The following is a 25,237-nucleotide window of genomic DNA, read 5'->3' on the forward strand; positions in this document are numbered from 1 at the left end:
GGAACAGCCGTCACCTCAGGAGTGACTAAAACTCTACCTCCTGCCAAGTCATTCCCTAAAATCACAGACACTCCCCCAACGGGAAAACACGGCCGTAACCCAACAGTTACCCGGCCTGAAACCAACTCGGACTCGAGACGCACGGTATGCAAAGGCACTACCATGTCATCCATCCCGAATCCTACCACTGGGACACTTGACCCAACCGATGATTCCCCAGAAAACGGCAGTACACCATCCAATATAAAGGACTGAGTAGCACCAGTATCACGCAAGATGGATACTGGAACTCTATCACCCCCATCCTCTAGAGAAACAAAACCATTCATGATGAACGCAGAATAATTCCTACACTCATCAGACTCAGGCACCTCAGGTACGACAGGTGCCTTCTGTGCACCCACCAAAGCCACAGGCTTTGCATTTTTCTGCTTTAGAACGGGACACGACTTTAACATGTGCCCTCTCCTTCTACAATAGTAGCACACAGGACCTTCATTTGTCCTCTCATTTCCGTCAACCTTATCAGCTCGGACCTCCCTCTGTATCAACGTGCTGCCACTTGCAGGCACAGAAACAGCTCTGACACTGCCACCGGCGACACCACCACGATCAACCGGCCGTGCACCAAAACTATAGGATCGCCCAACAAAATCAGATTTATGAGTCAATACATACTCATCTGCCAACACCGCAGCCTTAGACACCTCATTCACCTTCTGCTCATTAAGGTAAGTAGTAACCCTCTCAGGGAGACAGTTTTTAAAGTCCTCCATAATTATCAAGGCCCGCAGTAGCTCAAAATCCTTCACTCCTTGAGAAGCGCACCACCTGTCAAAAAGTGCCTCCTTCTCCCTAGCAAACTCCACATAAGTCTGTATTCTAAGTAGAGTTAGCCCATTCGGCCCATCAAGTCTACGCCGCGATTCAATCTATCTTTCCCTCCTCACCCCATTCTTCTGCCTCCCCTTAACCTCTGACACTTGTTCTAATCATGAATCTATCTCTGCCATAAAAATATCCACTGAATTAGCCTCTGTGGCAAATAATTGCACAGATTCACTGCCCTCTGACTAAATACATTTCTCCTTATCTTCTTCCTAAAAGAACGTCCTTTAGTTCTGAGGCTATGGCCTCTAGTCCTAGACAATTCACACTCGTGGAAATGTCCTCTCCTCATCCACTCTATCCAAGCCTTTCACTATTCTGTATGTTTCAATGAGGTCCCCCCTCAGTTTTCTAAACACCAGCGAGTGCAGGCCCAGTGCCAACAAACGCTCATCATTGGCTACCTGCTCATTCCTGGGATAATTCTTGTGAACCTCTTCTGGACCCTCTCCTGAGTCAGATATGGTGCCCAAAATTGCTCACAATATTCCAAATGCAACCATACCATCACCTTATAGAGCATTGACATTATATCCTTGTTTTTGTATACAGGCCTTCTTAAATTAAATGCTAGCATTGAGTTTGCTTTTTTAACAATTTTTTTTACAACTGATTGCCTATTAACTTTTTGGTAGTTCTGCACCAGCAGGATATGGTCTCAGGCAACAGTAATTGTCGTTGAGCGTGAGTGGTGGTAGACAAGCCCAGCCCCTTTGCACCTCTAATTTCTGGATTCTCTCCCCATTTAGACAATTGTATACACCTTTAGTCCTACTTTGAAAATGCATGACTCCACACTTTGCCACGCTATATTCCATCTGCCACCTCTCTACCCACTCTCCCGACCTGTCCAAGCCCTTCTGCAGAGTCCCTGTTTCCTCTGCACTACCTGCCCCTCCACCAATTTTCGTATCATACGAAAACTTTGCCACAAAGCCTTCAATCCCCCCGTCCAAATCGTATACAAGGTGAAGTGTAGCTGTCTGGCACTGACCCTTGTGGATCTATAATTAACTGTTTATTTCATTTCAGGTAACTCGCTCAATTCTCAACGAGGGTTGAAAGTTGAGAATTGATCCATAATTGGCATGTCTTCAGTAACTGTACTTCAAAAATGGGATAATTCCGAACATTCTTGGCTACTGAAAATTACTTTTAAAATAGTGGCCTGTTTATTGGATGTGGCTTGAATCTGCAAAAAGTCTTAAATGTTTGCATTGCATTAAAATGCAAAATATTTTAAACAACATTATTAATCTGATATAGGTAGACACAAAACCTGGAGTTACTCAGCGGGACGGGCAGCATCTCTGGAGAGAAGAAATGGGTGACGTTTCGGATCAAGGCCCTTCAGACCCGAATGTCACCCATTCCTTCTCTCCACAGAGCTGCCTGTCTTGAGTTACTCCAGCATTTTGTGTCTACTTTTGAATTAAACCAGCATCTGCAGTTCTTTCCTGCACATTATTAATCTGATATGATGACTATCCTGGTCATACAATAATTTTTCTTTTAGGATGTTATCACATGAAATAAGAGGGAAAATAATTTTAAAAGATTTTTCCAAGCCTCTTATTAACATTTAACCATATGTATTTTGGTGTTATTTCATTGCTGTAACGGGTTCATAACAATCATAAGCGTTTAATGGATTGTGAGATTTTCTATCTGTATTACTGAATCTGTGTGGTTGTATGATTACTGAGTTCCTGGATAGAGTATGTCACAAATGAAAGCTCAATATATTTTTTTAACTTAATTTGTGTCAAAAGTCTATTGTTGACATTGCAGTATTTTGTGGGGCCTAAGTCCAACGCATGCTTTGCACATTTCTGAGCTTTCAAAGCTACACACTGATGGTATTTTTTTTTAAAGTTGGTAATTTTGTGTTGCCAGGCTCTTTTGTTGACGAGTCTGAACTGTGAACAGGAAAGTATAAGAATTTTCTTTACTCCTAAACTTTAATTTGTTCAGTTTTCTTTTTTGTCGCAAATGATTTGTTTTATTGCAGCTGGTTTTATAAAGGCACCGCTGTCTGATGTGAAGCTAATTGAAGACAGTATAGAATTGCACTGTGATGCAATTGGAAAGCCCACTCCTGAAATTCAGTGGTGGGCTGTAGAGGGAAATGACACTGAAGTCATGTCACAGCTCTATGATGGTGCACGACAACAGCGGGTCAACATCAACTTCATCTATGACCTTGATGCCAAGAGCACCATCAGCATCATGAATCTAAACATCGAAGACACTGGCAGATATGAATGCAGAGCCAGTAATGATCCCTACCGCAATGATTTAAAAATGATCCCACAAGTCAAGTGGATATGTTCTCAGGCAACAGTAATTGTCATTGAACGTGAGTGGTGGTAGACAAGCCCAGTCAGATGTTTACCAGTCGCTTAGTTTAAGCACCTGGTATGCATTTTTCTGCCCTTTTGTTTCACCCCTCCAAAAGACCCCCTTCGTACGATTAAGGTTACTCCAACCCGTTTTACTCCTTGTAGCTATCCTGCTCTGTTTTTATCCTGTGACTTGTTACACGGTTGTGAGATTGCTTTCCAAAATGTTGGATTTTAAGTTATTTTACTTACCATGTAGATCGGCTGTAAAGCTGTTTGTATCTGATGTGAAATGACAATTTAGAAAACTGCTGCGGAATGTATGCTTTACATTTATGTTTAATTAGTATTAGCAGATATTTTAACTTCATGAGCATAAATATTAGGCATCTCGCTTATCAATCTTTACAGCAATACAACATAGAAAAACGTAGATTGTCTTCTGGTCACGTTGCAATCTCACACTCTGTAACTGGTCTTTAGTTTTACCTTTATGATCAGAAGATGGCACCTGAAGGCTTTCTCGTGTTATAGGCTGGAATTGGATACTTCATAATTCCTGACCAAGCTCTGTACTTGGTTATACTATTGTGACTCCTGTACTGATTTGTACAATGGCTGCCATTTTCTACATTATCAGCTTTGAATGTTGAAGCCTCCTTTGATCTTTCCTTGCCTTAGACGATGCATTGGTGCCCTTGTATTTTGATGGTTGTGTAATAATGCTGAATTTTATAATGCAGAATATTTCAGTGGTGGTTTGGTATGGGCATTGGGTCCAAGAAACGGTAAACAGGATTCTAAACCTTTTGATAATTGGGCATCTTTGTAACATTTACCTAGATTAGGCTTGATAGATGACTTGCTTGCATTTAGAGCAGTATTGCCTTTGTGTAAAACACAGTGCTGGAATAACTCAGCAGATCAGGCATCCTCTGGAGGACATAAATGGATGATGTTTCGGGTCAGAGCCCTTCTGATGGAGGATCCCAACCTGAAACACCACCTATCCATGCTCTCCATCGGTGCTGCATGACCAACTGATTTACTCCAACACTCAGAATTACTCGAGATTCCATCTGTAGTTCCCTGTGTTGGCCGTGATGCCTTTCCATTCAGTTTATCTTCATTTAAGCTCATACTTGTTCCTCTTTGTCGTTAGACCCGACAATTGTCAAGGATCCACGAATCTTGGAACCTGGTGAAAATATAAACATTCTACGCTGCAACCTGACAGATCCACCATCTCCTATTGAGGGTCATGTGTGGAAAAAAGATGATGTGGAAATCCCAGCAACGAGGGATTCAAATTCATCGCCATTCATGGAATACAAGTATGTTCATTTTCAACTGCTAGACTGCTTGTTTTATTTAGTTGCTGTAATATAGTCAGGCTCCACGATCCTTCTTTAAATATTTTCATAGCATTTGTTGTGGTTAATTCTTCTTGCTATTCAACTTATTTATACTCTGAACAGTCTTTGGTTCCTGCTACAGATGTGCAGTTTTCGACCTACCAGAATTTTTAGTGAAGTATTGGTATCACTAATAAAGATAAATCGGGTAACTGCTCCAACACTTTGGCTATACAGTAAACCCTCGTTACAACAGACCATGTGGGGGGAGGGAGAGGAATGCTGTGCGTTATAACTGAGTAAGTTATCACTTCTATAAAGTTGAAATAAAGTAGGTCGCCCAGTCTCGCTGCAGAACATGGATAGGGCTGATTCTGCCTGCTCAGTTTCTCTAGCACTTGGTGTCATTTAACTTTAAAACTAGATGTTGATGCCGCTGGTCTGCGCCAGCGAGCACTTCACACACCGCACGGTCCGAATATAACTATTTATGTGGCTCATGTTGTAGCCCCATGGTGACAGTGTTTTCTTCAGACTGCTGCCACCGACAAAACATGCTGTGTCATTGTGGGGGCCTCCCCTTCAAATGCTGCCGCTTCCAAGGGAGTGCATGTTGGCGACTCCATGGTCCAAATGGACAGGACATGGTCCAAATGGACATGCTCCAAATGGACAGAGTGACAGGAGGAGGAAGAGGCGGTCGAGTGGGGAGCAGGACAAAGCAGCGGCCAACAGGAAGAAATACCAGAAGGTGGGAAGGAAGGTGGCATTACGGTGACCCCACGCCTCCTGTCGGTGGCAGCGGCTTGAAGGAAATGTCCCCAGTGGCTACAATGTGAGCCACAACAATAGACATCCCAATCTGACTGGTGAGTGACGGGCACACCTTGCGTGATGGGTCTGTGTAGGTGGCCAAGGTGGTGTCAGCGGGTCCATCTAATAACCGAAAATCAGTTTTAAAGGGATCTGTTAAATCAAGGGTTGACAGTACATCAATTTTTTGATTTCACACTTTCACATTTTGCACCCAGTTGACTCTTATTTTGTAGAAGAAAGGGAATGGTTATTCCACCAATTATGCTTGCTGACTATTTTGGAATAATTAGAGTGGAGGGTAGCAAGAAGAGAGCATGTATCCGACTTGACCGTTAATATTTGTATGATAACAAGAGAGATTGTATTGATAAAGGGAACAAATATACAATACCACAAGGAAGACGATAGTAATTAAAACTATTTTAAAGTTGCATGCCACCTTTACTCGAAGGGTTAAAACAGGGTCAACCCTTTTTGCCCCGCACATCTAATTTAAACTTTGACCCACTAAGCTGAAAGCAGATTGTCTACCATATCTATTTCCGCAACCTGTGGCATTCCAGCGAAAACAATCCCAAACCAATCAAACATCTCCTAGCTAATATCCCTTAATCTAGGTATCGTTCTAGTATATCCCCTCGGCACTATATCCAAAGCCGCCACTTCGAATGGGGCAACCAAAACTGCCCACAATATTCCAAATGTGGCCAAACCAAAGTCCTGTAAATCTGCATCATGACATCCTGCTTTACTGCTCTTATCTACTTGTGTTGCCATGTTCAGGTAACTGGACTTGGACCCCATGATCCCGCTGTACATCAATGTTGTTGAGGGTTACGCCTTCGCCATTTTGTACGTTGCCTGTACATTTAACTTCCCAAAGTACAACACCTCACATTTGCTTGGATTATGCTCACAAATTTAGTATTTAAAAGTCTTCTTGATGACCATAACTAGAGTCCACCATTAACTGAATATAATAAATTGATCCTTGTGGGAGTACGTAATTTATTTTCCCTTCCTGTAAATCATCTATTTTTGAATATTTTCTGATCTTCATGTATTATTGAGGATGCCATGGTCGCTGTTCCCACAGAATTCCACCAGCTTCCTGTTTTGTCAGTTGCAGGAGCTGCTAATCATTAATAAACCCATTTCTATGTTGGCTTTGCTGTGGGATTATCTGCTTGAGGATTTGTATGTGGAAAGTGATGGTGGATGTGTTTTGCAATATTAAACACTACTGGCTGACCTAGATGGAAAAGGGATTATCGGTATTACTAGCTATGATATCGCTGATAATTTTAAGTTATCTGATGTGTGCAGCAGAGTACATTTTGATAAGTAGCAGAAAGCTATAGCTACACTGACATCATATGATATTTGTGTAAAGACCTGCAAGAAGCTAATTCACTTCTCGTGGGGCCGTAGCTGTTTTTTAAATTGCCCTGATCGATTCTAAATCTGAACATCTACCAGGTGACCACCCTCCCACCACTGCCAAGACTTATTAAACTGTCCGATCTCAGGCAAGGGTATAATATTATTAAAAAGAGCCCTAGAAAAGCAGTTCGGAGAAACTATTTTCTACCAGAACTGAAACAAGCTGTTAGGAATCACATTATGATCCACTCAAAGACTAGGATGCTGCAGGTTTGGTAGCAACCAACGCAGCGAGAATTGGGAGGTAGTGGAGCAGCGGAAGCAATAAAGAAGATAAATTGTTTAATGGTGTGATTAACGTCACAGTTAACTCTTTGTAAGCCATAAAGATTTTATTAATCATTTGCTCTGTAGTTGCTCATCTCAGTAACATTTCATTAAAATTGCCTTTCAGTTATTATAGAGCATATTTCTGGCATTAGATCACCCAAAGGCTGTAGTCTCTTGTCTTTTAGGTTTTTTGCTATGTAGCCATATTTTTAAGATTTGGTAGTTTCCTAGTAGAAAATGGCATCTTGTTGGTTACAAAATTGCTTCAGAAATGCCGTTACTATTTTTCTTGTAAATATGATTTGGTTTGTGCATCAGATGTGATACGTTTATCTGTACTGTTTATTCTTTCAGACTAGATGCTGTTGATGCAAAACATTCAGGGGAGTACACTTGCCATTTCTTCACAACGCCTGCTGTCAATGATACCATCTTTGTGAAAGGTATGGAGTGTTAAAACAATTTATGTCAACTGAGCAGCCTAAATAAAAGCATTTCCATTTATTGAAGAATATTCTGCAAGCAATGGAGGTTATAGTAAAAGGCAAGATAATCTCTGCTTCATGGCTCACTAACACTACTTTTGTTTGCTTGTGATTGTTGGATGATTTTTACTTTCTACTTGTTGAATTCACCAGTTTGTCTGAAAGCATAGATGGGAGTGAGTAAGAGGATAAGGAATAATACCTGCCATAAACTAAATTAGTTGCATGCCAGTAGATTAATGGTGCACACACCAAGCATGTTTTTAATCTAGTTTGGTCAGTTGGAATGTTTATTTTCTGTGCAGAAGACTTCCTTTCAGCATCCTAGCTAATATTTTTCTCTCAACTACCATCATCTGCACAGATTATCTGGGTAATTGTCTGCAGGAGATCACTATGTGCAGATTGGCTGCCTCATTTCCTGTATTCTGGGACCTCTCGTGTTATACGGGGTTTCGTTCCTGAAAAGCAGTATGCAATTCAAAATAGCGCAAAGTAAGCATAAGCAAATGCGTAAATTTGAGCACGTAATTTCAAAAGTATAGCGTGTATAGGTAATTTCAAAAGTACAGTGGGTATTGAAGTGGCTTAGTTCTAACTAAGCTAAACAGTATTTTTATCTATCAGGTTCATTTACCTTTTGGCAAGCAAGCATACCAAGGTTTAGATGTCATCTTAGATGAGTTGTATCGTGTTCCTGTGTCTGATCACACATGTAATTGGAATTGATTGCATTTATCTGATTAGGTCATATTTCAGGCCCTTAGCACAGAATAGGAAGTCCACAAGACAAGCCAGTAAATTAAATGTAGAATGTAGTTTACTGAATGATCCCCTGGTTGATCGGAAACACTCAATTTACATATGCTATTCTAGCAATGCACTCGGCGTGCGTGCTTTATGTATTGTGTTGGCTTTTTATGGCACCTGCCTGGAATAACGTCTCCAAAGCCTTTAAGCTTAAGTATAAGAGCGATACAGTGTCAGAGACCTGGTTTCGTTCCTGACCTCGGGCTTTACACCTACTTCTGACCGCGTAGGTTTGCTCTGGGTTCTCCGGTTTCCTCCCAATGATGTGTGAGTTTGTAAGTTAATGGGCCTCTTAAAATTGTCCCTAATGTGCAGGGAGATGCACCTATACAACTAATGTGTGTATCGATGGACTTGGTGGACCGAAGGCCTGCTTCCATACTTTACCATTAAACTTTTAACGTAATGTACAGTATTGACAAAGTCTTTTTGTTTAAAATAGAACATTTTTTATTTCTATTCTGTTCTATTTCTTTGCACTGGTTTACTGTCATTTGCCTACTATATAAGAACTTCCAATAGGAGACTCTAGGTACTCTCTAGTGAGTGTTTAAGAAGGAACTGCAGATGCTGGAAAATCAAAGGTAGACAAAAGTGCTGCAGAAATTCAGCGTGTGCAGCAGCATCTATGGAGCGAAGGAAATATGCAATTTCCTATTTCCTTCGCTTCATAGATGCTGCTGCACCCACTGAGTTTCTCCAGCACTTTTGTCTACACTCTATAGCGCGTACCTGATTATGATCTAAAGACTGCTTGATGAAAATGAGCACAAATGGGAGTCTTCTGGCCAACCTCAGGCCATGTAGTGCAGCAGCAAAGAATCAAAGAATCTCTTGGTTTTATAAATGTTGAGTAAATAAGTATTTCATTGTTCCAATGCCAGTACATACAACAATTAAATATTCTTGACTTTTGCAACAAAAAAAATTGTAATCTTGTGAGAATGTTTATAAGTTTATAATTTTGGGTGAGCTCTTGCCCATAATGAGTAGTCAAGGCTACTTGATAAAGAGCTGGAAGATGACATAAAGGGGTGTGCTTTGTGTTGAGCCTAAACTATGTCTAGAGGTTAAAGAGCAAGTAATTTGACTTACAATATCTTAAAACAGCTTCGGAATCCAACCCTTATCTTTTAAGTTTAGTTTAGAGATGCAGTGTGGAAACAGGCTCCACCGACACACACTAGGGTCATTTTACAATTATACCATGCTAAGTTAACCTACAAACCTGTTTGTCTTTGGAGTGTGGGAGGAAACCAGAGATCCTGGAGAAACCCTATTTTGGTCATGGGGAAAATATACAGACTCTACAGGCAAGCATCCGTACTCGGGATCATACCCAGGTCTCTTGCACTGTAAAGAAGCAAATCTACTGCTGTGCTGCCCATTTACGTTACCCACGAACATGTCTGTGAAGGGAAAACAGCAGGGATTGATTGAAAATGTGACTTTTTTTAACCAGCTCCACCTGGTGTGAACGCTGAGAAGAAATCCGAACATGGAAACGAGGGAGATTATGGGGTATTGATATGCCGGAGCACTGGCTTTCCATCGGTTGAGAACTGGTCATGGTCCCGGCAGACCAAAGCTGGTATTGAGGTAACTTGCACCATTAAGCAACCAACTAATTATTGTGGGTGACAAAGGTTTGGCATCATTCATGTGATTTAAAAAAAAAAATGTGGAACCCAGCATTGTTTCTCGCCAATTAAAATTTTGGTTAATTCTTCAAATATTTATTTTATGTGGTTGAGTACAGTCACTGATTAGTTCCAGAAGCTTTAAGGGTGACAGTCTGATTACCATGATTTGGCCTATTTTTGTTACACTTTATAACAAAGTCTAATACTCGAATTGGTTCTTTTTTTCTTTCTGACATGATCATTTTTAGGTTGGTAAAAAGCAATATTTAGTAATAAGCAAAGTATAATTTTTAGTAAGCAGTTAATGGGGGGGGGGGGGGGTCTATTGTTCCATTTATCCAGTCTCTTTTTTCTTGCTAAAAATAACCTGTGTTTTTGATCAACAAGAAAATCTATCAATAAGGGAAAATGTTGGAGTTGCTGGGCATTACAGTGCCCTCCATAATGTTTGGGATAAAGACCCATTATTTATTTGCCTCTGTACTCCATAATTTGAGATTAGTAACAGAAACAATCACATGTGATCAAAGTGCACATTGTCAGATTTTAATAAAGGCCATTTTTATATATTTTGGTTTCATTATGAATTTTTGAATTCATTATTCTCCTACCACCAACAGTTGTATCATCAATGAAGATAAGTGAACCAGTACCTTCAGCAGCCATACATGCCCAGGTCATAACACTCCCGCCACTGTCTCACAGATGAGGTGGTATACTTTGGATCTTGGGCAGTTCCATCTCTCCTCCATACTTTGCTCTTGCCATCATTCTGATATAAGTTTATGTCCGTCTCATCTGTCCACAAGACCCATTTTCCAGAACTGTGGTTGCTCTGTTAAGTACTTGGTAATCTGTAACCTGGCATCCTAATTTTGCGGCCTACCAGTGGTTTGCATCTTGCAGTGTAGTCTCTGTATTTCTGTTTATGAAGTCTTCTGTGGACAGTGGTCATTGTCAAATCCACACCTGACTCATGAAGAGCGTTTCTGATCTGTCGGACAGATGTTTGGAGATTTTTCTTTTTGGGAGAATTATTCTGTCATCAGCTGTGGAGGTCTTCCTTGGCCTGCCAGTCCCATTGCGATTAGTAAGCCCACCAGTGCTCTCTTCCATAATGATGTTCCAAACAGTTTATTTTGGTAAGTCTGAGGTTTGGCTGATGTCTCAATAGTTTTATTCTTGTTTCTCATAATGGCTTCTTTGACTTTCATTGGCACATCTTTGGTCCTCGTTGATAAACTGCAATAAGAGTTTCCAATGGTGATGGAAAAACTAGGTGCTGAGAGCTCTCTTATACCTGCATTGAGGAGGCATTTAAACACACCTGAGCAATTACCAACAGCTGTGAAGCCATGTGCCCCAAACATTATGGTGCCCTGAAATGGGGGGGACTATGTATGAACACTGCTGTAATTTATACATGGTGAAACCAAAATGTATATTTATTAATATCTGACAATGTGCACTTTAACCACATGTGATTCTTTTCTATTACAAATCTTAAATTGTGGAGTACAGAGGCAAATAAATAAATGATGGGTCTTTGTCCCAAATGTAATGGAGGGCACTGTATAGGCAAAAGTGAGTTCTCTCTGGTTGCCATTTTGCTTAGAATCCCTTCATCAGAGCTGCACAAAGCAAGAAAGCTGGAGTACTTTTATTCTTTATTGGAACATTTTAAAATACTTATTTCAATTTTAGCTTATTGTCAATGGAACAAAAAACTTTCACATCAAGAACATGGGAAATAAGACTGAGTTGCGCATCTCACAGCTGGGTATTGAGCAAGACCAAGGAGAATATTTCTGCAACGCAACCAATGAAATAGGTGCAAGAGTTGAGACTATTCATCTTCGAGTTCGTGGCCGTTACGCTGCTGTTTGGCCTTTCTTGGGAATTGTTGCTGAGGTGATTGTGCTTGTCGCAATTATCTTCATTTATGAGAAAAGGAGAAAGCCTGATGAAATTTCAGATGGTAAGTTAATAACTTTGTTCTTTTATGTTTATGTTTGCATAATGTATTGCTGGTTCAAGAATATTGGTATATCCTTTTCATAATTAGAACTGACCCAGGGAATCACACTGGCAAATTCCAAACTGATACCTAGAATCTACTGAAGAACCAACATTTTCAGGACATCCTTCAATTAACTCTGATATTTTTGACTTGTTCTTTACCAGTGGTATTTCTGACTGAATGTTATTGTAAACCATTCAGTGCAAGGTGAATGCATTGAATGTATTTGCAATCACTCAACCAGCAAAATGGAGACTTGACAGTTCTTAATGCTGGGCATGATGTGCCTTTTTTAACCAACTAAAATAATTGAAATATTGAAGATCAGATTCCTCTGAGATTGGGGTGGTTAGTTGAGAGAATCTGCACAAATGATTGACATATTAGTATGTAAAAGGGCAAATAGTCGCAACTTTTTTTGCATTGCGCCCTTAGTCGTCAAACAGCTCTGGATGCTACAAGCATGGATTAGATTAATGACTTTACACCAAAGAAAAATACCGATGTTATAAACCTCAAATCTACCAGAAAATCTTGGAAATGTTTGCCCAGTTGATTTGCCAAGTCTCTCAAGTAATAAACCATTAACGTTTTAGCCAATTAATGATTTTAATTTAAAAAGGACTTTGCCGATGAAATGTTAACGGTTTTCCTCTCCACGCGGGATACTTGTCCTGCTGAGTATTTCCGGCATAATGTTATTATTTCAGATTGCAGCAGACTTGGTCAAAGAGCCTTATTTTAGCTTATAGAAGCTCAAAGTTTGAGAGGGGAATTTTTTAAGATAGGAACTTAAGAGTGGTGTTTTTGCAACTAACTGAAGTAGAGTCATGACATAACAAATCAGCAAATCTTATCAATGTTTTGAACTTGCAATATTTTGAACTAGTAATCCTCTATATAAACTTCAGCAATGAAAATCGTGATACATGCATCATTTTTTTTGGATCTTGCTTGATCATGTCTGAACAGAAACAGAAGTCTTTATGTGTATGTTGGTGCAGTGTCGCTAATTTTGAGTCAACACAATCCAGTTTTATTTTGTTGGATTCTAGCATTTTCTTAACTGTTTGAGCTCATTATATTGGGATTTTTGTCAGCAGTAGATTTGAAATAAAACCAGTAACTGATAATCTGAAAGAGTGAAATTCAAGAAATTTGAAAGTAGCCAGCTAGTGTGAAGGATCGTGTTTCTCGTAAATAGCAAAATCACCCTTGCAGTAATTTTAAAATCGAATAAAATTGGATGTAACATTGTTTTGTAACCTGCTTATCTGCAGACCAAAGAGTGAGTTCTACATCAAATTATCAGTAAGGGCACTTGATTAACTTCTGTGCTGTGCTCAAGGCCATTCTGGTATTTACAAGGAAACAAAGATGGGCGGCATAGTGGCGCAATGGTAGAGTTGCTGACTTGCAGTGCCAGAGACCCGGGTTTGATCCCAACTACGGGTGCTGTCTGTACGGGGTTTATACGCTCTCCCTGTGACTGCGTGGGTTTTCTCCGAGACCTTGGGTTTCTTCCCACATTCCAAAGACGTACAGGTATATAGGTGAATTGGCTTGGTAAATGTAAAAATTGTCCCTAGTTTTTGTAGGGTGGTGTTAATGTGCAGGGATTGCTGGTCGGTGTGGGCCCGATTGGGCCGAGGGACCCGTTTCTGCACTGTATCTCTGAACTAAACTAAAGACCAGGTGGCCAGAGTTGCAGGAATATGCTTACCAATTTACTTTGTGATATTGATCATCGTGTCAACGAGGCAATCTATGGCATTGTAGAGTAAATGAGGAGGGTTAAAATTAGACATGATGGCTCAGATTAAGCAGGACATCTGAGTTTCCATTCAATTCAGAGGAAGAAAAAATGATGCATAGTGTAAAGCAGATTGTTAGTTTCTGTTGAGCCTCCTGGTATTGGCAAAGATCAATTCCATCACCAGGCTGTTTGAGTACCTGGTGTGACTAGTGTAGCTGTTAAGGAATTTTGTGGAGAATTGGTATTTTAAGCCTTCTATTGACTGGTGTCCGGCATGCATCGTACAAGGTCTTTACATAATTCAAGTAAAATGTTTTCTTACTCGTTTACTGTTGGTTCATATCCTGCGGTAATGTAGAATAACATGCATGTTGTCACAAGTAACATACTCCAATGGATGGGTTGCGCAGAATTCAGGTTATTGCCGTCTTTGCACAGTTGTTGCTATACATGGGTTTAGTATTAGTTTACTGTACATCGAATAACTTGCTGGTTGAACTGGCCCTTTTCCATCATTTATGCCTGAAGGTTGTAGTCATTTACTATAGCCACTCTTGATGCGAACTATGTTGAAAAGGTGCAATGTCAAACATAAGTACCTTTTTTAATTCCTCTATTCAAAACCATCTAAAATGTCTCAACTTTGTTTAATGTAGTTTAGACATACACCGACCAGCGATCCCCGCACATTAACACTATCCTACACATACTAGGGCCAATTTACACTTATACCAAGCCAGTTAACCTACAAATCTGTACGTCAATGGAATGCAGCATTTCCCATCTTTCAACAAGTCACTGTTAATCGTATAAAATGCACTCCCCGCAGATGATAAATGTTTATTGAAATGTGATCATCCTGTAAATTTTATGGTAATGCAGGTCTAATTCGCTTTCAGAATTTATGTCAATATATTTAATGTAATTTGGTTTATTTTTCTATGATTGAAATAACTGATTGGTTTGGGCAATAACAATAACTCCAGTAACATAGTTGTACAAAGAAAATTACCCGAAGATCAGAAATTGTTGAAAGTGGAAAAGCCGGGTGGTAATCTTATCACATCTGTTTCCAGCCTTGGCAGGAAAGGTTAATGATTCAACCATGCAATTATGTAACACGGAAGGAAGCCTCTGTACCTTCTTGTACTACAGTAGAATTACCCATTTAATTTCCCTCCCTTGGTTTTTCCTTAGTTCTGTAAATGTTCAGTTAGAAATTGCAGGGTCGTGTCTCATCACCATCTGACTTGCTATCTTTATGAACTTGGCCAAGAGCGACCAATGAGTTATGAATACAATGGGTCCAAATTGGCAAAACTATTTGTTTGAGTTAAATTGTTAATAGAATATTTTTGTTGGATATAAAAAGTAATTAATTGTATGCCGAAGAATCTTCAGGCTTAGGTTTTTGTTTAACGAGTCAGTTTTGGGCAGTCATGCTTGTTTTTTAAAATTTAAACAAGACATAAAGGCTCATTTATGTGTACTGGGTCTATGTTGAAAGTACCTTCTCGTGCTTGCTTCCCAACAAAATTCTAACTGTGAAATTGGTTGTAAAAATGGTCTTTAAATTGTATTTTAGGCATTAAAAAAATCAATGGATGTTGTCAAAACCTTGTGCCTAAGTAGATTTAATTTAAGGAGAACAAGTTAGCTTTCATAGCAAAAGGATTTGAGTATAGGAGCAGGGAGGTTCTACTGCAGTTGTACAGGGTCTTGGTGAGACCACACCTGGAGTATTGCGTACAGTTTTGGTCTCCAAATCTGAGGAAGGACATTATTGCCATAGAGGGAGTGCAGAGAAGGTTCACCAGACTGATTCCTGGGATGTCAGGACTGTCTTATGAAGAAAGACTGGATAGACTTGGTTTATACTCTCTAGAATTTAGGAGATTGAGAGGGGATCTTATAGAAACTTATAAAATTCTTAAGGGGTTGGACAGGCTAGATGCAGGAAGATTGCTCCCGATGTTGGGGGAAGTCCAGGACAAGGGGTCACAGCTTAAGGATAAGGGGGAAATCCTTTAAAACCGAGATGAGAAGAACTTTTTTCACACAGAGAGTGGTGAATCTCTGGAACTCTCTGCCACAGAGGGTAGTCGAGGCCAGTTCATTGGCTATATTTAAGAGGGAGTTAGATGTGGCCCTTGTGGGGATCAGGGGATCAGAGGGTATGGAGAGAAGGCAGGTACGGGATACTGAGTTGGATGATCAGCCATGATCATATTGAATGGCGGTGCAGGCTCGAAGGGCCGAATGGTCTACTCCTGCACCTAATTTCTATGTTGCTAAGGCTAAACAGCGTGCCTTATGTACAAACTGCTCATCTGCAGCTCCTTGTGTCGATAAGAGATCTACTTATTTTAGTGTTAAATTTAGAAACAAGAAAGTGCTGCTTTTCTGCTTTCAGACTTGGAAAAATAGGTTTGGGAACTCCAATAAAAATGCTGGTATGAATTCAAAACTTTACAAACAATATTTTATTAGGTAAAGATGCAGTGTTTGGTTTCTGAAGTTTGGAAATATGACCTGCAAAATGAGAGGAATCATGCTAAGAATTGCATTTTTCACACGACTAGAATTCAAAAATAAGGATGAATGAGTATGTGAAGGACTGGGACGGAATCTTATGGGCATTTTTATGCCAGTGTTTCATCTTTAAACATTAATAATTCATATCTGTACTGTAACACCAAAGAGGTTGTAAAAGTCTCCCACTTTGTTATCACGTGACTTCACCTTGACTCAAATCTCCAACTGCTGCTTATAGAGAAGCTCGTTTTTACAAACATTACCAAACACGTTTTGAAAAGTTAAATGCCAAAAGTAAATGTATTAAATATCTTTGCGCCTATACTAAACCTTATTTTGTTTTTGCATGTGAATTTGATGCTGAACAGATGATGAACAAGGATCTGCTCCTTTGTAAGTTTACCTAACTTCTATATCTAAGATGTTTTTTAATTTAGTCATAGTTGGCAGTCTTTAACAAATTCTTCATTTCTTGTACAGGAAAAGTAATTCATCCACAAATCATAAGGATCAAAATATCAGGCAGCGCAACTCCAACTGAATTGATTCGTCCTTCATGACAGGTCAGTAAATCGTCCATGAATGGCAACATTCATCCCCATCATTTGAAGCTAATTTTCTATTTCACAAAGTTCCAGTTTCATGTTCCCTATCATTGCCTAATCTTGGTGATCTATTCCTCTTCTAAAATGGCTCAACATCAGAACTGTCACTTTTGATGTGGGCATTCGTGAATTATTTTAAAGAGAATGTAAGCTTTCTTTCTGTTAATATGACAAAGATTTTTAACTCTGCTTAAGATATATTTATTGTTAATGGGCTACTTTTGAACTTCAGACAAGGCAAGCAAATTGCATTATAATAGGCAAGATGGCGACCTATTTGTGCACAATGACGTCCCACAGAAAAGCAATGCGAACAACCATAATATTCTTAGTGATCTTGCTTGAAGTCACTGTCGAACAAGAGGTATAGCTGTTTGCACAACATGGTCTTTAGCAGTCTGAAGAAGGGTTTCGGCCCGAAACGTCTATTTCCTTCGCTCCATAGATGCTGCTGCACCCGCTGAGTTTCTCCAGCATTTTTGTGTACTTTCGATCTTCCAGCATCTGCAGTTCCTTCTTGAACACATGGTCTTTAGCATTTGCCTGCAATGTCATCATAAATGGGCACCTGATGCTACAGAGTGTTTATTGGTATGTTTTCGAAACAAAGCAGGACATTGTCTAATATGCACTTGGTTCCATTATTCTGAACCAAAAGGCCTCGAATCAAACGTTTATACAAAAAGGGTTCAAAAGACTTTCAGTTGGAGTTTTAGATGTGGATAGAGAACTGGCTGGCAGACAGGAAGCAAAGAGTAGGAGTAAACGGGTCCTTTTCACGATGGCAGGCAGTGACTAGTGGGGTACCACAAGGCCCAGTTCTGGGACCCCAGCTATTTACGATATATATTAATGATTTGGACGAGGGAATTGAATGCAACATCTCCAAGTTTGCGGATGACACGAAGCTGGGGGGCAGTGTTAGCTGTGAGAAGGATGCTAGGAGGCTGCAAGGTGACTTGGATAGGCTGGGTGAGTGGGCAAATGCATGGCAGATGCAGTATAATGTGGATAAATGTGAGGTTATACACTTTGGCGGCAAAAACAGGAAAGTAGATTATTATCTGAATGGTGGCCGATTAGGAAAGGGGGAGATGCAACGAGACCTGGGTGTCATGGTACACCAGTCATTAAAAGTAGGCATGCAGGTGCAGCAGGCAGTGAAGAAGGCGAATGGTATGTTAGCATTCATAGCAAAAGGATTTGAGTATAGGAGCAGGGAGGTTCTACTGCAGTTGTACAGGGTCTTGGTGAGACCACACCTGGAGTATTGCGTACAGTTTTGGTCTCCTAATCTGAGGAAAGACATTCTTGCCATAGAGGGAGTACAGAGAAGGTTCACCAGACTGATTCCTGGGATGTCAGGACTCTCATATGAAGAAAGACTGGATAGACTCGGTTTGTACTCGCTAGAATTTAGAAGATTGAGGGGGGATCTTATAGAAACGTACAAAATTCTTAAGGGGTTGGACAGGCTAGATGCAGGAAGATTGTTCCCGATGTTGGGGAAGTCCAGAACAAGGGGTCACAGTTTAAGGATAAAGGGGAAATCTTTTAGGACCGAGATGAGGAAAAAAATTTTCACACAGAGTGGTGAATCTGTGGAATTCTACCCGCAGAAGGTAGTTGAGGCCAGTTCATTGGCTATATTTAAGAGGGAGTTAGATGTGGCCCTTGTGGCTAAAGGGATCAGGGGGTATGGAGAGAAGGCAGGTACAGGATACTGAGTTGGATGATCAGCCATGATCATATTGAATGGCGGTGCAGGCTCGAAGGGCCGAATGGCCTACTCCTGCACCTATTTTCTATGTTTCTATTCTGAGAACACTCCATGAAGTATTGAAGCTGAAGTTCCTTGGATGTAAAATAGAACTGAAATAAGTATATGATAGATAATTAGATAATTATATGATAGACTAGACTAAGTGGGACCCGTTGGGTCCCAGCATCACACAGGAGGGCTGGTCATCCAACACAATATTCCATCTCTCCACCAATTCTAATATAGGTGGCCAGTTGGGGGGGGGCTTTCTGGAGCGCTAGTATGGGTGTTGTGAGCTAAAGGGACTGGTTTCCAGAGGGCTAGTATGCAAATTGTGCGCCAAATGGATTCTTGGGCTGGCGTCTCAGTCAATCAAGCCTGTTGTGCTGGCAACTCACTCACGGCTGGTGGGCTGGTAGTTTACTCACGGCTAATCCTTGAAATTCTATTTCAAGCAGGGTATAAGGCCACCAAATTCAAGTGCAGTTTCTTACCACTTCTAGCAGGGTGCAAGGCTACCAAATTCAAGTGCAGTTTCATACCATTTGAAGTAGGGTACAAAGCCACTAAAGACAGCGAGTCGTGACCTCTCCCTCCTCCATCTTGCAGAGACTGAACTTTAAAACTAATAACACTTTTATTTTTCATTGATGGGAAGAATTCTCTGCACCTGCTCAGCAGAGGGGGACTGAGTAAGATGGCCAAAAATCACAGCCGTAAGTGGTAGCATTTTATCTAAAATCAATATACAGTGCAAACAGGAAGTAAGTGCATTTACAGTAGTGCCTTTTAACTTCAAGCCAAAGCACCCAAGCCACCATTTGCAGTAAGTAGTGCATTTCAACTTCATGCCACCATTTGCAGTAAATAGTGCCTTTCAACTTCAAGCCAAACCACCCAAGCCACCATTTGCAGTAAGTAGTGCCTTTTCTACTTCAAGGTCAAAGCTCCCAAGCCACCATTTGCAGTAAGTAGTGCCTTTCAACTTCAAGCCAAAGCAACCAAGCCACCATTTGCAGTAATAGTGCCTTTCAACTTCAAGCCAAAGCTCCCAAGCCACCATTTGCAGTAAGTAGTGCCTTTCAACTTCATGCCACCATTTGCAGTAAGTAGTGCTTTTCAATTTCAAGACACACCCAAGCCAAGCCAACTGGGGGGGGGGGGGAGAGGAGAGAGAGGGGGGTGGGAGGAGAGAGAGGGGGGGGGAGAGGAGAGAGAGGGGGGGGGGGAGGAGAGAGAGGGGGGGGGGGGTGGGGGAGAGAGGCTTTCTGGAGCGCTAGTATGAACCATTTTAGAACCAATAGACTTTTTTTTTGCAAGCTGTAGAACCAATAGACATTGTTTTGCAAGCTTTAGAACCAATAGACATTTTTTTTGCAAGCTTTAGAACCAATAGACATATTTTTGCAAGCTTTAGAACCAATAGACATATTTTTGCCAGCTTAGAACAAATAAATACATATTTTTGCCAGCTTTAGAACCAATAGAGACATTTTTTTTGCCAGCTTTAGAACCAATAGAGACATATTTTGCAAGCTTAGAACCAATAGAGACACTTTTTGCAAGCTTTAGAACCAATAGACATTTTTTTGCAAGCTTTAGAACCAATGGACATTTTTTTGCAAGCTTTAAAACCAATGGACATTTTTTTGCAAGCTTTAAAACCAATAGACATTTTTTTGCAAGCTTTAGAACCAATAGACATTTTTTTGCAAGCTTTAGAACCAATAGACATTTTTTTGCAAGCTTTAGAACCAATAGACATTTTGTAAGCTTTAGAACCAATGGACATTTTTTTGCAAGCTTTAGAACCAATGGACATTTTTTTGCAAGCTTTAGAACCAATAGACATTTTTTGCAAGCTTTAGAACCAATAGAGACACTTTTTGCAAGCTTTAAACCAATAGACATTTTTTTGCAAGCTTTAGAACCAATGGACATTTTTTTGCAAGCTTTAGAACCAATAGACGTTTTTTTGCAAGCTTTAGAACCAATGGACATTTTTTTTGCAAGCTTTAGAACCAATGGACATTTTTTTGCAAGGTTTAGAACCAATGGACATTTTTTTTGCAAGCTTTAGAACCAATAGACATTTTTTGCAAGCTTTAGAACCAATAGAGACACTTTTTGCAAGCTTTAAACCAATAGACATTTTTTTGCAAGCTTTAGAACCAATGGACATTTTTTTGCAAGATTTAGAACCAATGGACATTTTTTTTGCAAGCTTTAGAACCAATAGACATTTTTTGCAAGCTTTAGAACCAATAGACACATTCTGCAAGCATTTTAGAACCACTAAAAGCTTTAGAACCTTCTGCAAGCATTTTAGAACCACTAAGGGCACTTACATTTGAGTTGACATGTGTTCAGTGTTTAATCACAGCTCAGAGAAACGTGGCCCTCTGCCTTCCTCCATCTTGAAGAGACTGTGTGGCACACCACTTCCTGGTTTTATAGTCCCTGCCGCCAGCGGGGGCAGCAGAGAGAATGGGGAACTTTGTAAAAACATGAATATCTCTGTCATTTTTAATTGACGGGGAAAATCCTCAGCACACATGCGGCGGAGGGGGGCTCTGAGCAAGGTGGCCAAAAATGACGGCCGTAGGTGGCGGCGTTCTCTCGGAAATCGCAGCACAGATGGCCAAAACCGGTCAAGAACAGACTTTTAGTAATATAGATAATTAGGTTGATTACAGGAAGTTCAAATGAAAGGTAAGGAAGGTATCAGCAAAGAGACGCTATATGAAAAATGAGAAGCAACAATTGTAAAATGTAATGCAAAGTATTCTTAACAGCAAAGGCACTGGTGCAGCTGGCTGGAGCTGCTGCTTCAGTGCCAGAGTTCCTGGTTTGATCGTGACCTTGGTTGTTTGTGTAGAGTTTGCACATTCTTCTGTGGCTGTGTGGGTTTCCTCTGGGAACCCCATTTTCCTCCACATCCCAAAGGTATATGGGTTTACAGGTTAATTGGCCTCTGTAAAATTGCTCCTTGGGAGTGGATGCAAGAGTGGGATAGCAAAGAACAAGTGCTAATAGATGATTGGGCAGCATGTACTCAAGGGCCGAAGAGCCATTTTCCATGCTGTATCTTTCAATCAATCCGATCGATAGCCGAACGTGAAAGAGTTTAACAAAGCCCCATGTGTGGTCTCAAACGGAAGAATGATGGTAAAGTGGCTGGCATGGGGCTTGAGATGACAACGATAAATTAAGACTTAATACAAAATGAATTGACCATAAATTGATGATGGGTACTTTTGAAATAATTTTAAATAACCAAATAATCAGGAATGCTAACTCCAGGTCACAAAGAAAATGAGATAATGTTAGATGCAGAGAAGGCATACAATTGCCAAAAAAAAACAGCTTGCCCAAGGAGCATTTGCGTAGACAAAAAGTTTGTATGAGGAAAGGAAGGTGAAGATTGAGTGATTTAGCGTGGAGCAATAAAAAATAAAAAACTGAAACGGCTTCTATAGAGAGGTCAATGAAGACAAATGTTGGGTCCCCTGCATTCAGAAATAGGGGACATTATAATTGTGCCCTGAGGTGGCAGAACAATGAAACAATGATGGACTAATGGAGAGTAATTCTGCTCATTCATGTAACCTGATATTCAGAATTAAAGCTCATTGTAAATGCAATTATATCACCATGCAGGCATAGAGAACTGTTGGAACAACATTCAAACTTGTATGTTGGGATTTGGGTTGCTAATAAATTTGTTTGAGTGACAGTCTTTTGAACATTATTGTGCAGAACTGGAGATCTATGACTCTTCATGTCACCAAAGCTTGCTATCCATCTACTTTTTCATTTTTCTTGATCACATTTATTTAGTCAAGATCACTTTCTCTCCCTAGGAGACCTACACAACTTTAAGCAAGACTGCAAAATGGATGGGGTTTCCCGTTGGCATAGAGAATGCCACCTTCAACATGATTCAAGTATTTGATCTATTCACAGATCCTAAAGCAATTGGATCTACAAAAAAACAATAATTTAATTGCTGGTGCCTTTCAACAACAGTGTAATGTCATTGGCACCAGCAGTCACTCAGTTAAAGGAACCTGTAAAGTTTCTGGCCAATCTTGCCTGTATAAACTGGACTAAAATGTTCTTGGTAAACAATTTGCTTTTTCTTAACTATTAGATTGAAACCGGTGTGTTCTGTCAAACATAAGCGGTAATTTAATATTTATCATCCTGCTTTATTTACAGATTAGCATAATTATTGTGGTTGGAATTTGTAAATACAAATATTTCACTCTTAATTTATCACATGTAGGTCAACAGTTATGATGCAGTCTCATTTTTCTCATATTTTTAATCTTGCATGTTTAAATTTACAAATTGGCTTTTGACGTACATAATGTGAGGGTAGTGTTATAGACTCGGTTGATGTGTACCCAAGAAAGTGGTGATTTGCACAGTGTATGGTTAAATTCAATGTTTGGATGTGTGGAATAGAGAAGTATTTTGTTAGCTTCCATGTTGAGCTCATTGGAAAGTGATGGGATAAAACCCTAGTCTATCCAATTTACATTTTAATGGGTATCATGGAAATAAGATGAAACTGCCATTTTCTGATGGTCAGATAGAATGTTAGTTAAAATTAATACAATAATTTTTTTTCTGGTGTTGTTCAGTTGCTGATTTCATGCCACCTGTATAATTTTATACTTGGGATCCTACTCAATGAGGGCAGCAATTCACAAATATACTTTGAGGTTTAATGACAAAGCGGTCGAATACCAATTTTATACTGTGCTGTAAGTGTATGTTCAGTGGAACCTGTTGGTCAATATTTTAGTGCCCTTGTCGGTAATTTGAGAAAATTATTGTTTATACAGCTCTAATAAAGAAATAAAATCTAGATTGCTACCACTTTGGTTCAAAGAATCAGATTACACCAAGTTGGCCTGAATCTAATCTGCTAGAGCCATCTAATTTGATTTTGTTCAAACAATGACTGGGATTCCCAGACTTGCAAGCTTTCACCAACTGGGTTTTCTGTTGACAATTCATGCTGTAATGAGGGTTTAAAAATGTTAAGCATACTTGAGTTTGCTCATGCTCCATTATTCACATCAATATTTTTCTACTTCTCAGTATTACGGATAAGATTGCGCATGAACTGTGGTCTTTAATTGTATTTTCTTGCTTGGTGGACAGCAATTTCAAGTTTGCTGCAGGTGAATATATTTATAGCACAGTGTATTACTACTGTACTGTTAGTGCCATTGTTGTTGGAGTTTAATTTGCCAATATATTTGCTGCCTCTTTGTCCAGGAAAGAAAAGGCCCAATTAACATGGTGTTTTTTTGTTGTTTGTGGTGTCTACCTGTTATAACCTTAAATGTTCCCCTGCAGGATCAGCTCATCAGAGCTTGAAATATGTTGGCCTTGGACACACTGCATGTTAATGTTATGTTCTGTGATTTTTGGGAAATCAATAAAATTGCTTTTGCAGTTGGTGAAGTCCTCAGTTCAAAATTAATGGAAATGTAAGTGATTTGAAAATGTATGGGTTTTTTAATGAGTTTGCAGTATTTGGCAATTATACTATTAATTGTACTATGTTTTTTTTCCTGCTAAATCTTTATTGCTGAAGAATAATTCTTTAAATTTAAATTAGATTACTTTTTCAAATTCATTTTACCACACTGCCTCAACGGTATGCAATGCCTGTCAGAAGTTACATCATTAAAATTCTTTGTAAATTGTAAACCTGTAAATTGTGCATTCTTTCGCATTGTGTCAGTCTTTTACCCAGGATGGGGAATCAAGAACCAGAGGACTTTGGCATAAAGTGAGAGGGGAAAGATTTAATGGAAACCTGAGGAGAAACCTTTTCACTTGGCAGGTAGGATGCTGGGTATATGGAATTAGCTGGCAGATGAGGTAGTTGAGGCAGGAACAGCATTTAAAAGACATTTGGACAGATACAATAATAGGGAAATTTAGAGGGATCTGGGCAAATTGGGAATAATTTAGGTGGGACACTTTGGTTGGCGTGGATGAGTTGGGCCGAAGGGCCTTTTTGCCATTCTTATTACTGATCCCCTCCAGTGTTTTAACAGGTCCTTCAGCCCACTGGATCTGCTGACCGATGATCCCCGTACACTAACACTATACTGCACACTTGGGACAATATACACTTTTTACTGAAGCCAATTAATCTACAAACCTGCACATCTTTGGAATGTGGGAGGAAACTGGATCACCTGGAGAAAATCCACATGGTCACAGGGAGAATGTGCAAACTCTGTACAGACAACAGATCTGGATCAGACCCAGGTCTCCGGTGCTATAAGGCAGCAACTCTACCACTGCGCCACAATGCCACCCTCAAAATCATTGTTCCTTCATGTTCAGCAAGGCTTGGAAGAACATCTGCCACCAAGAATAATCTGGCAGTAGCATCACCAACCAAGTTGGCCAAGTCCTGAAAGATGTGCATCTGGCAGGTGGAATCTGCATCAAACGATGAATAAATGAACAGAC

The 25,237-nt window shown here is 39.9% G+C and overlaps 1 protein-coding gene across 1 annotated transcript in view; it reads left to right on the forward strand.

The window, feature by feature from the left end:
- The window catches only part of LOC116989291 (basigin-like), a 34,419-nt gene extending 9,959 nt beyond the window's left edge, over positions 1 to 24,460 (forward strand). The window contains exons 2-9 of the mRNA XM_033046517.1: positions 2,900 to 3,247; positions 4,393 to 4,564; positions 7,469 to 7,557; positions 9,872 to 10,008; positions 11,757 to 12,030; positions 16,732 to 16,756; positions 16,844 to 16,926; positions 22,594 to 24,460. Coding sequence (XP_032902408.1) covers positions 2,900 to 3,247; positions 4,393 to 4,564; positions 7,469 to 7,557; positions 9,872 to 10,008; positions 11,757 to 12,030; positions 16,732 to 16,756; positions 16,844 to 16,904 — 1,106 coding nt within the window. The 3' untranslated portion in view covers positions 16,905 to 16,926; positions 22,594 to 24,460. The remainder of the gene's footprint in view (positions 1 to 2,899; positions 3,248 to 4,392; positions 4,565 to 7,468; positions 7,558 to 9,871; positions 10,009 to 11,756; positions 12,031 to 16,731; positions 16,757 to 16,843; positions 16,927 to 22,593) is intronic.
- Positions 24,461 to 25,237: the final 777 nt, after the last annotated feature.

The sequence above is a fragment of the Amblyraja radiata genome, chromosome 29 (genome assembly GCF_010909765.2).
Source record: "Amblyraja radiata isolate CabotCenter1 chromosome 29, sAmbRad1.1.pri, whole genome shotgun sequence".
NCBI classification, from domain to species: domain Eukaryota; kingdom Metazoa; phylum Chordata; class Chondrichthyes; order Rajiformes; family Rajidae; genus Amblyraja; species Amblyraja radiata.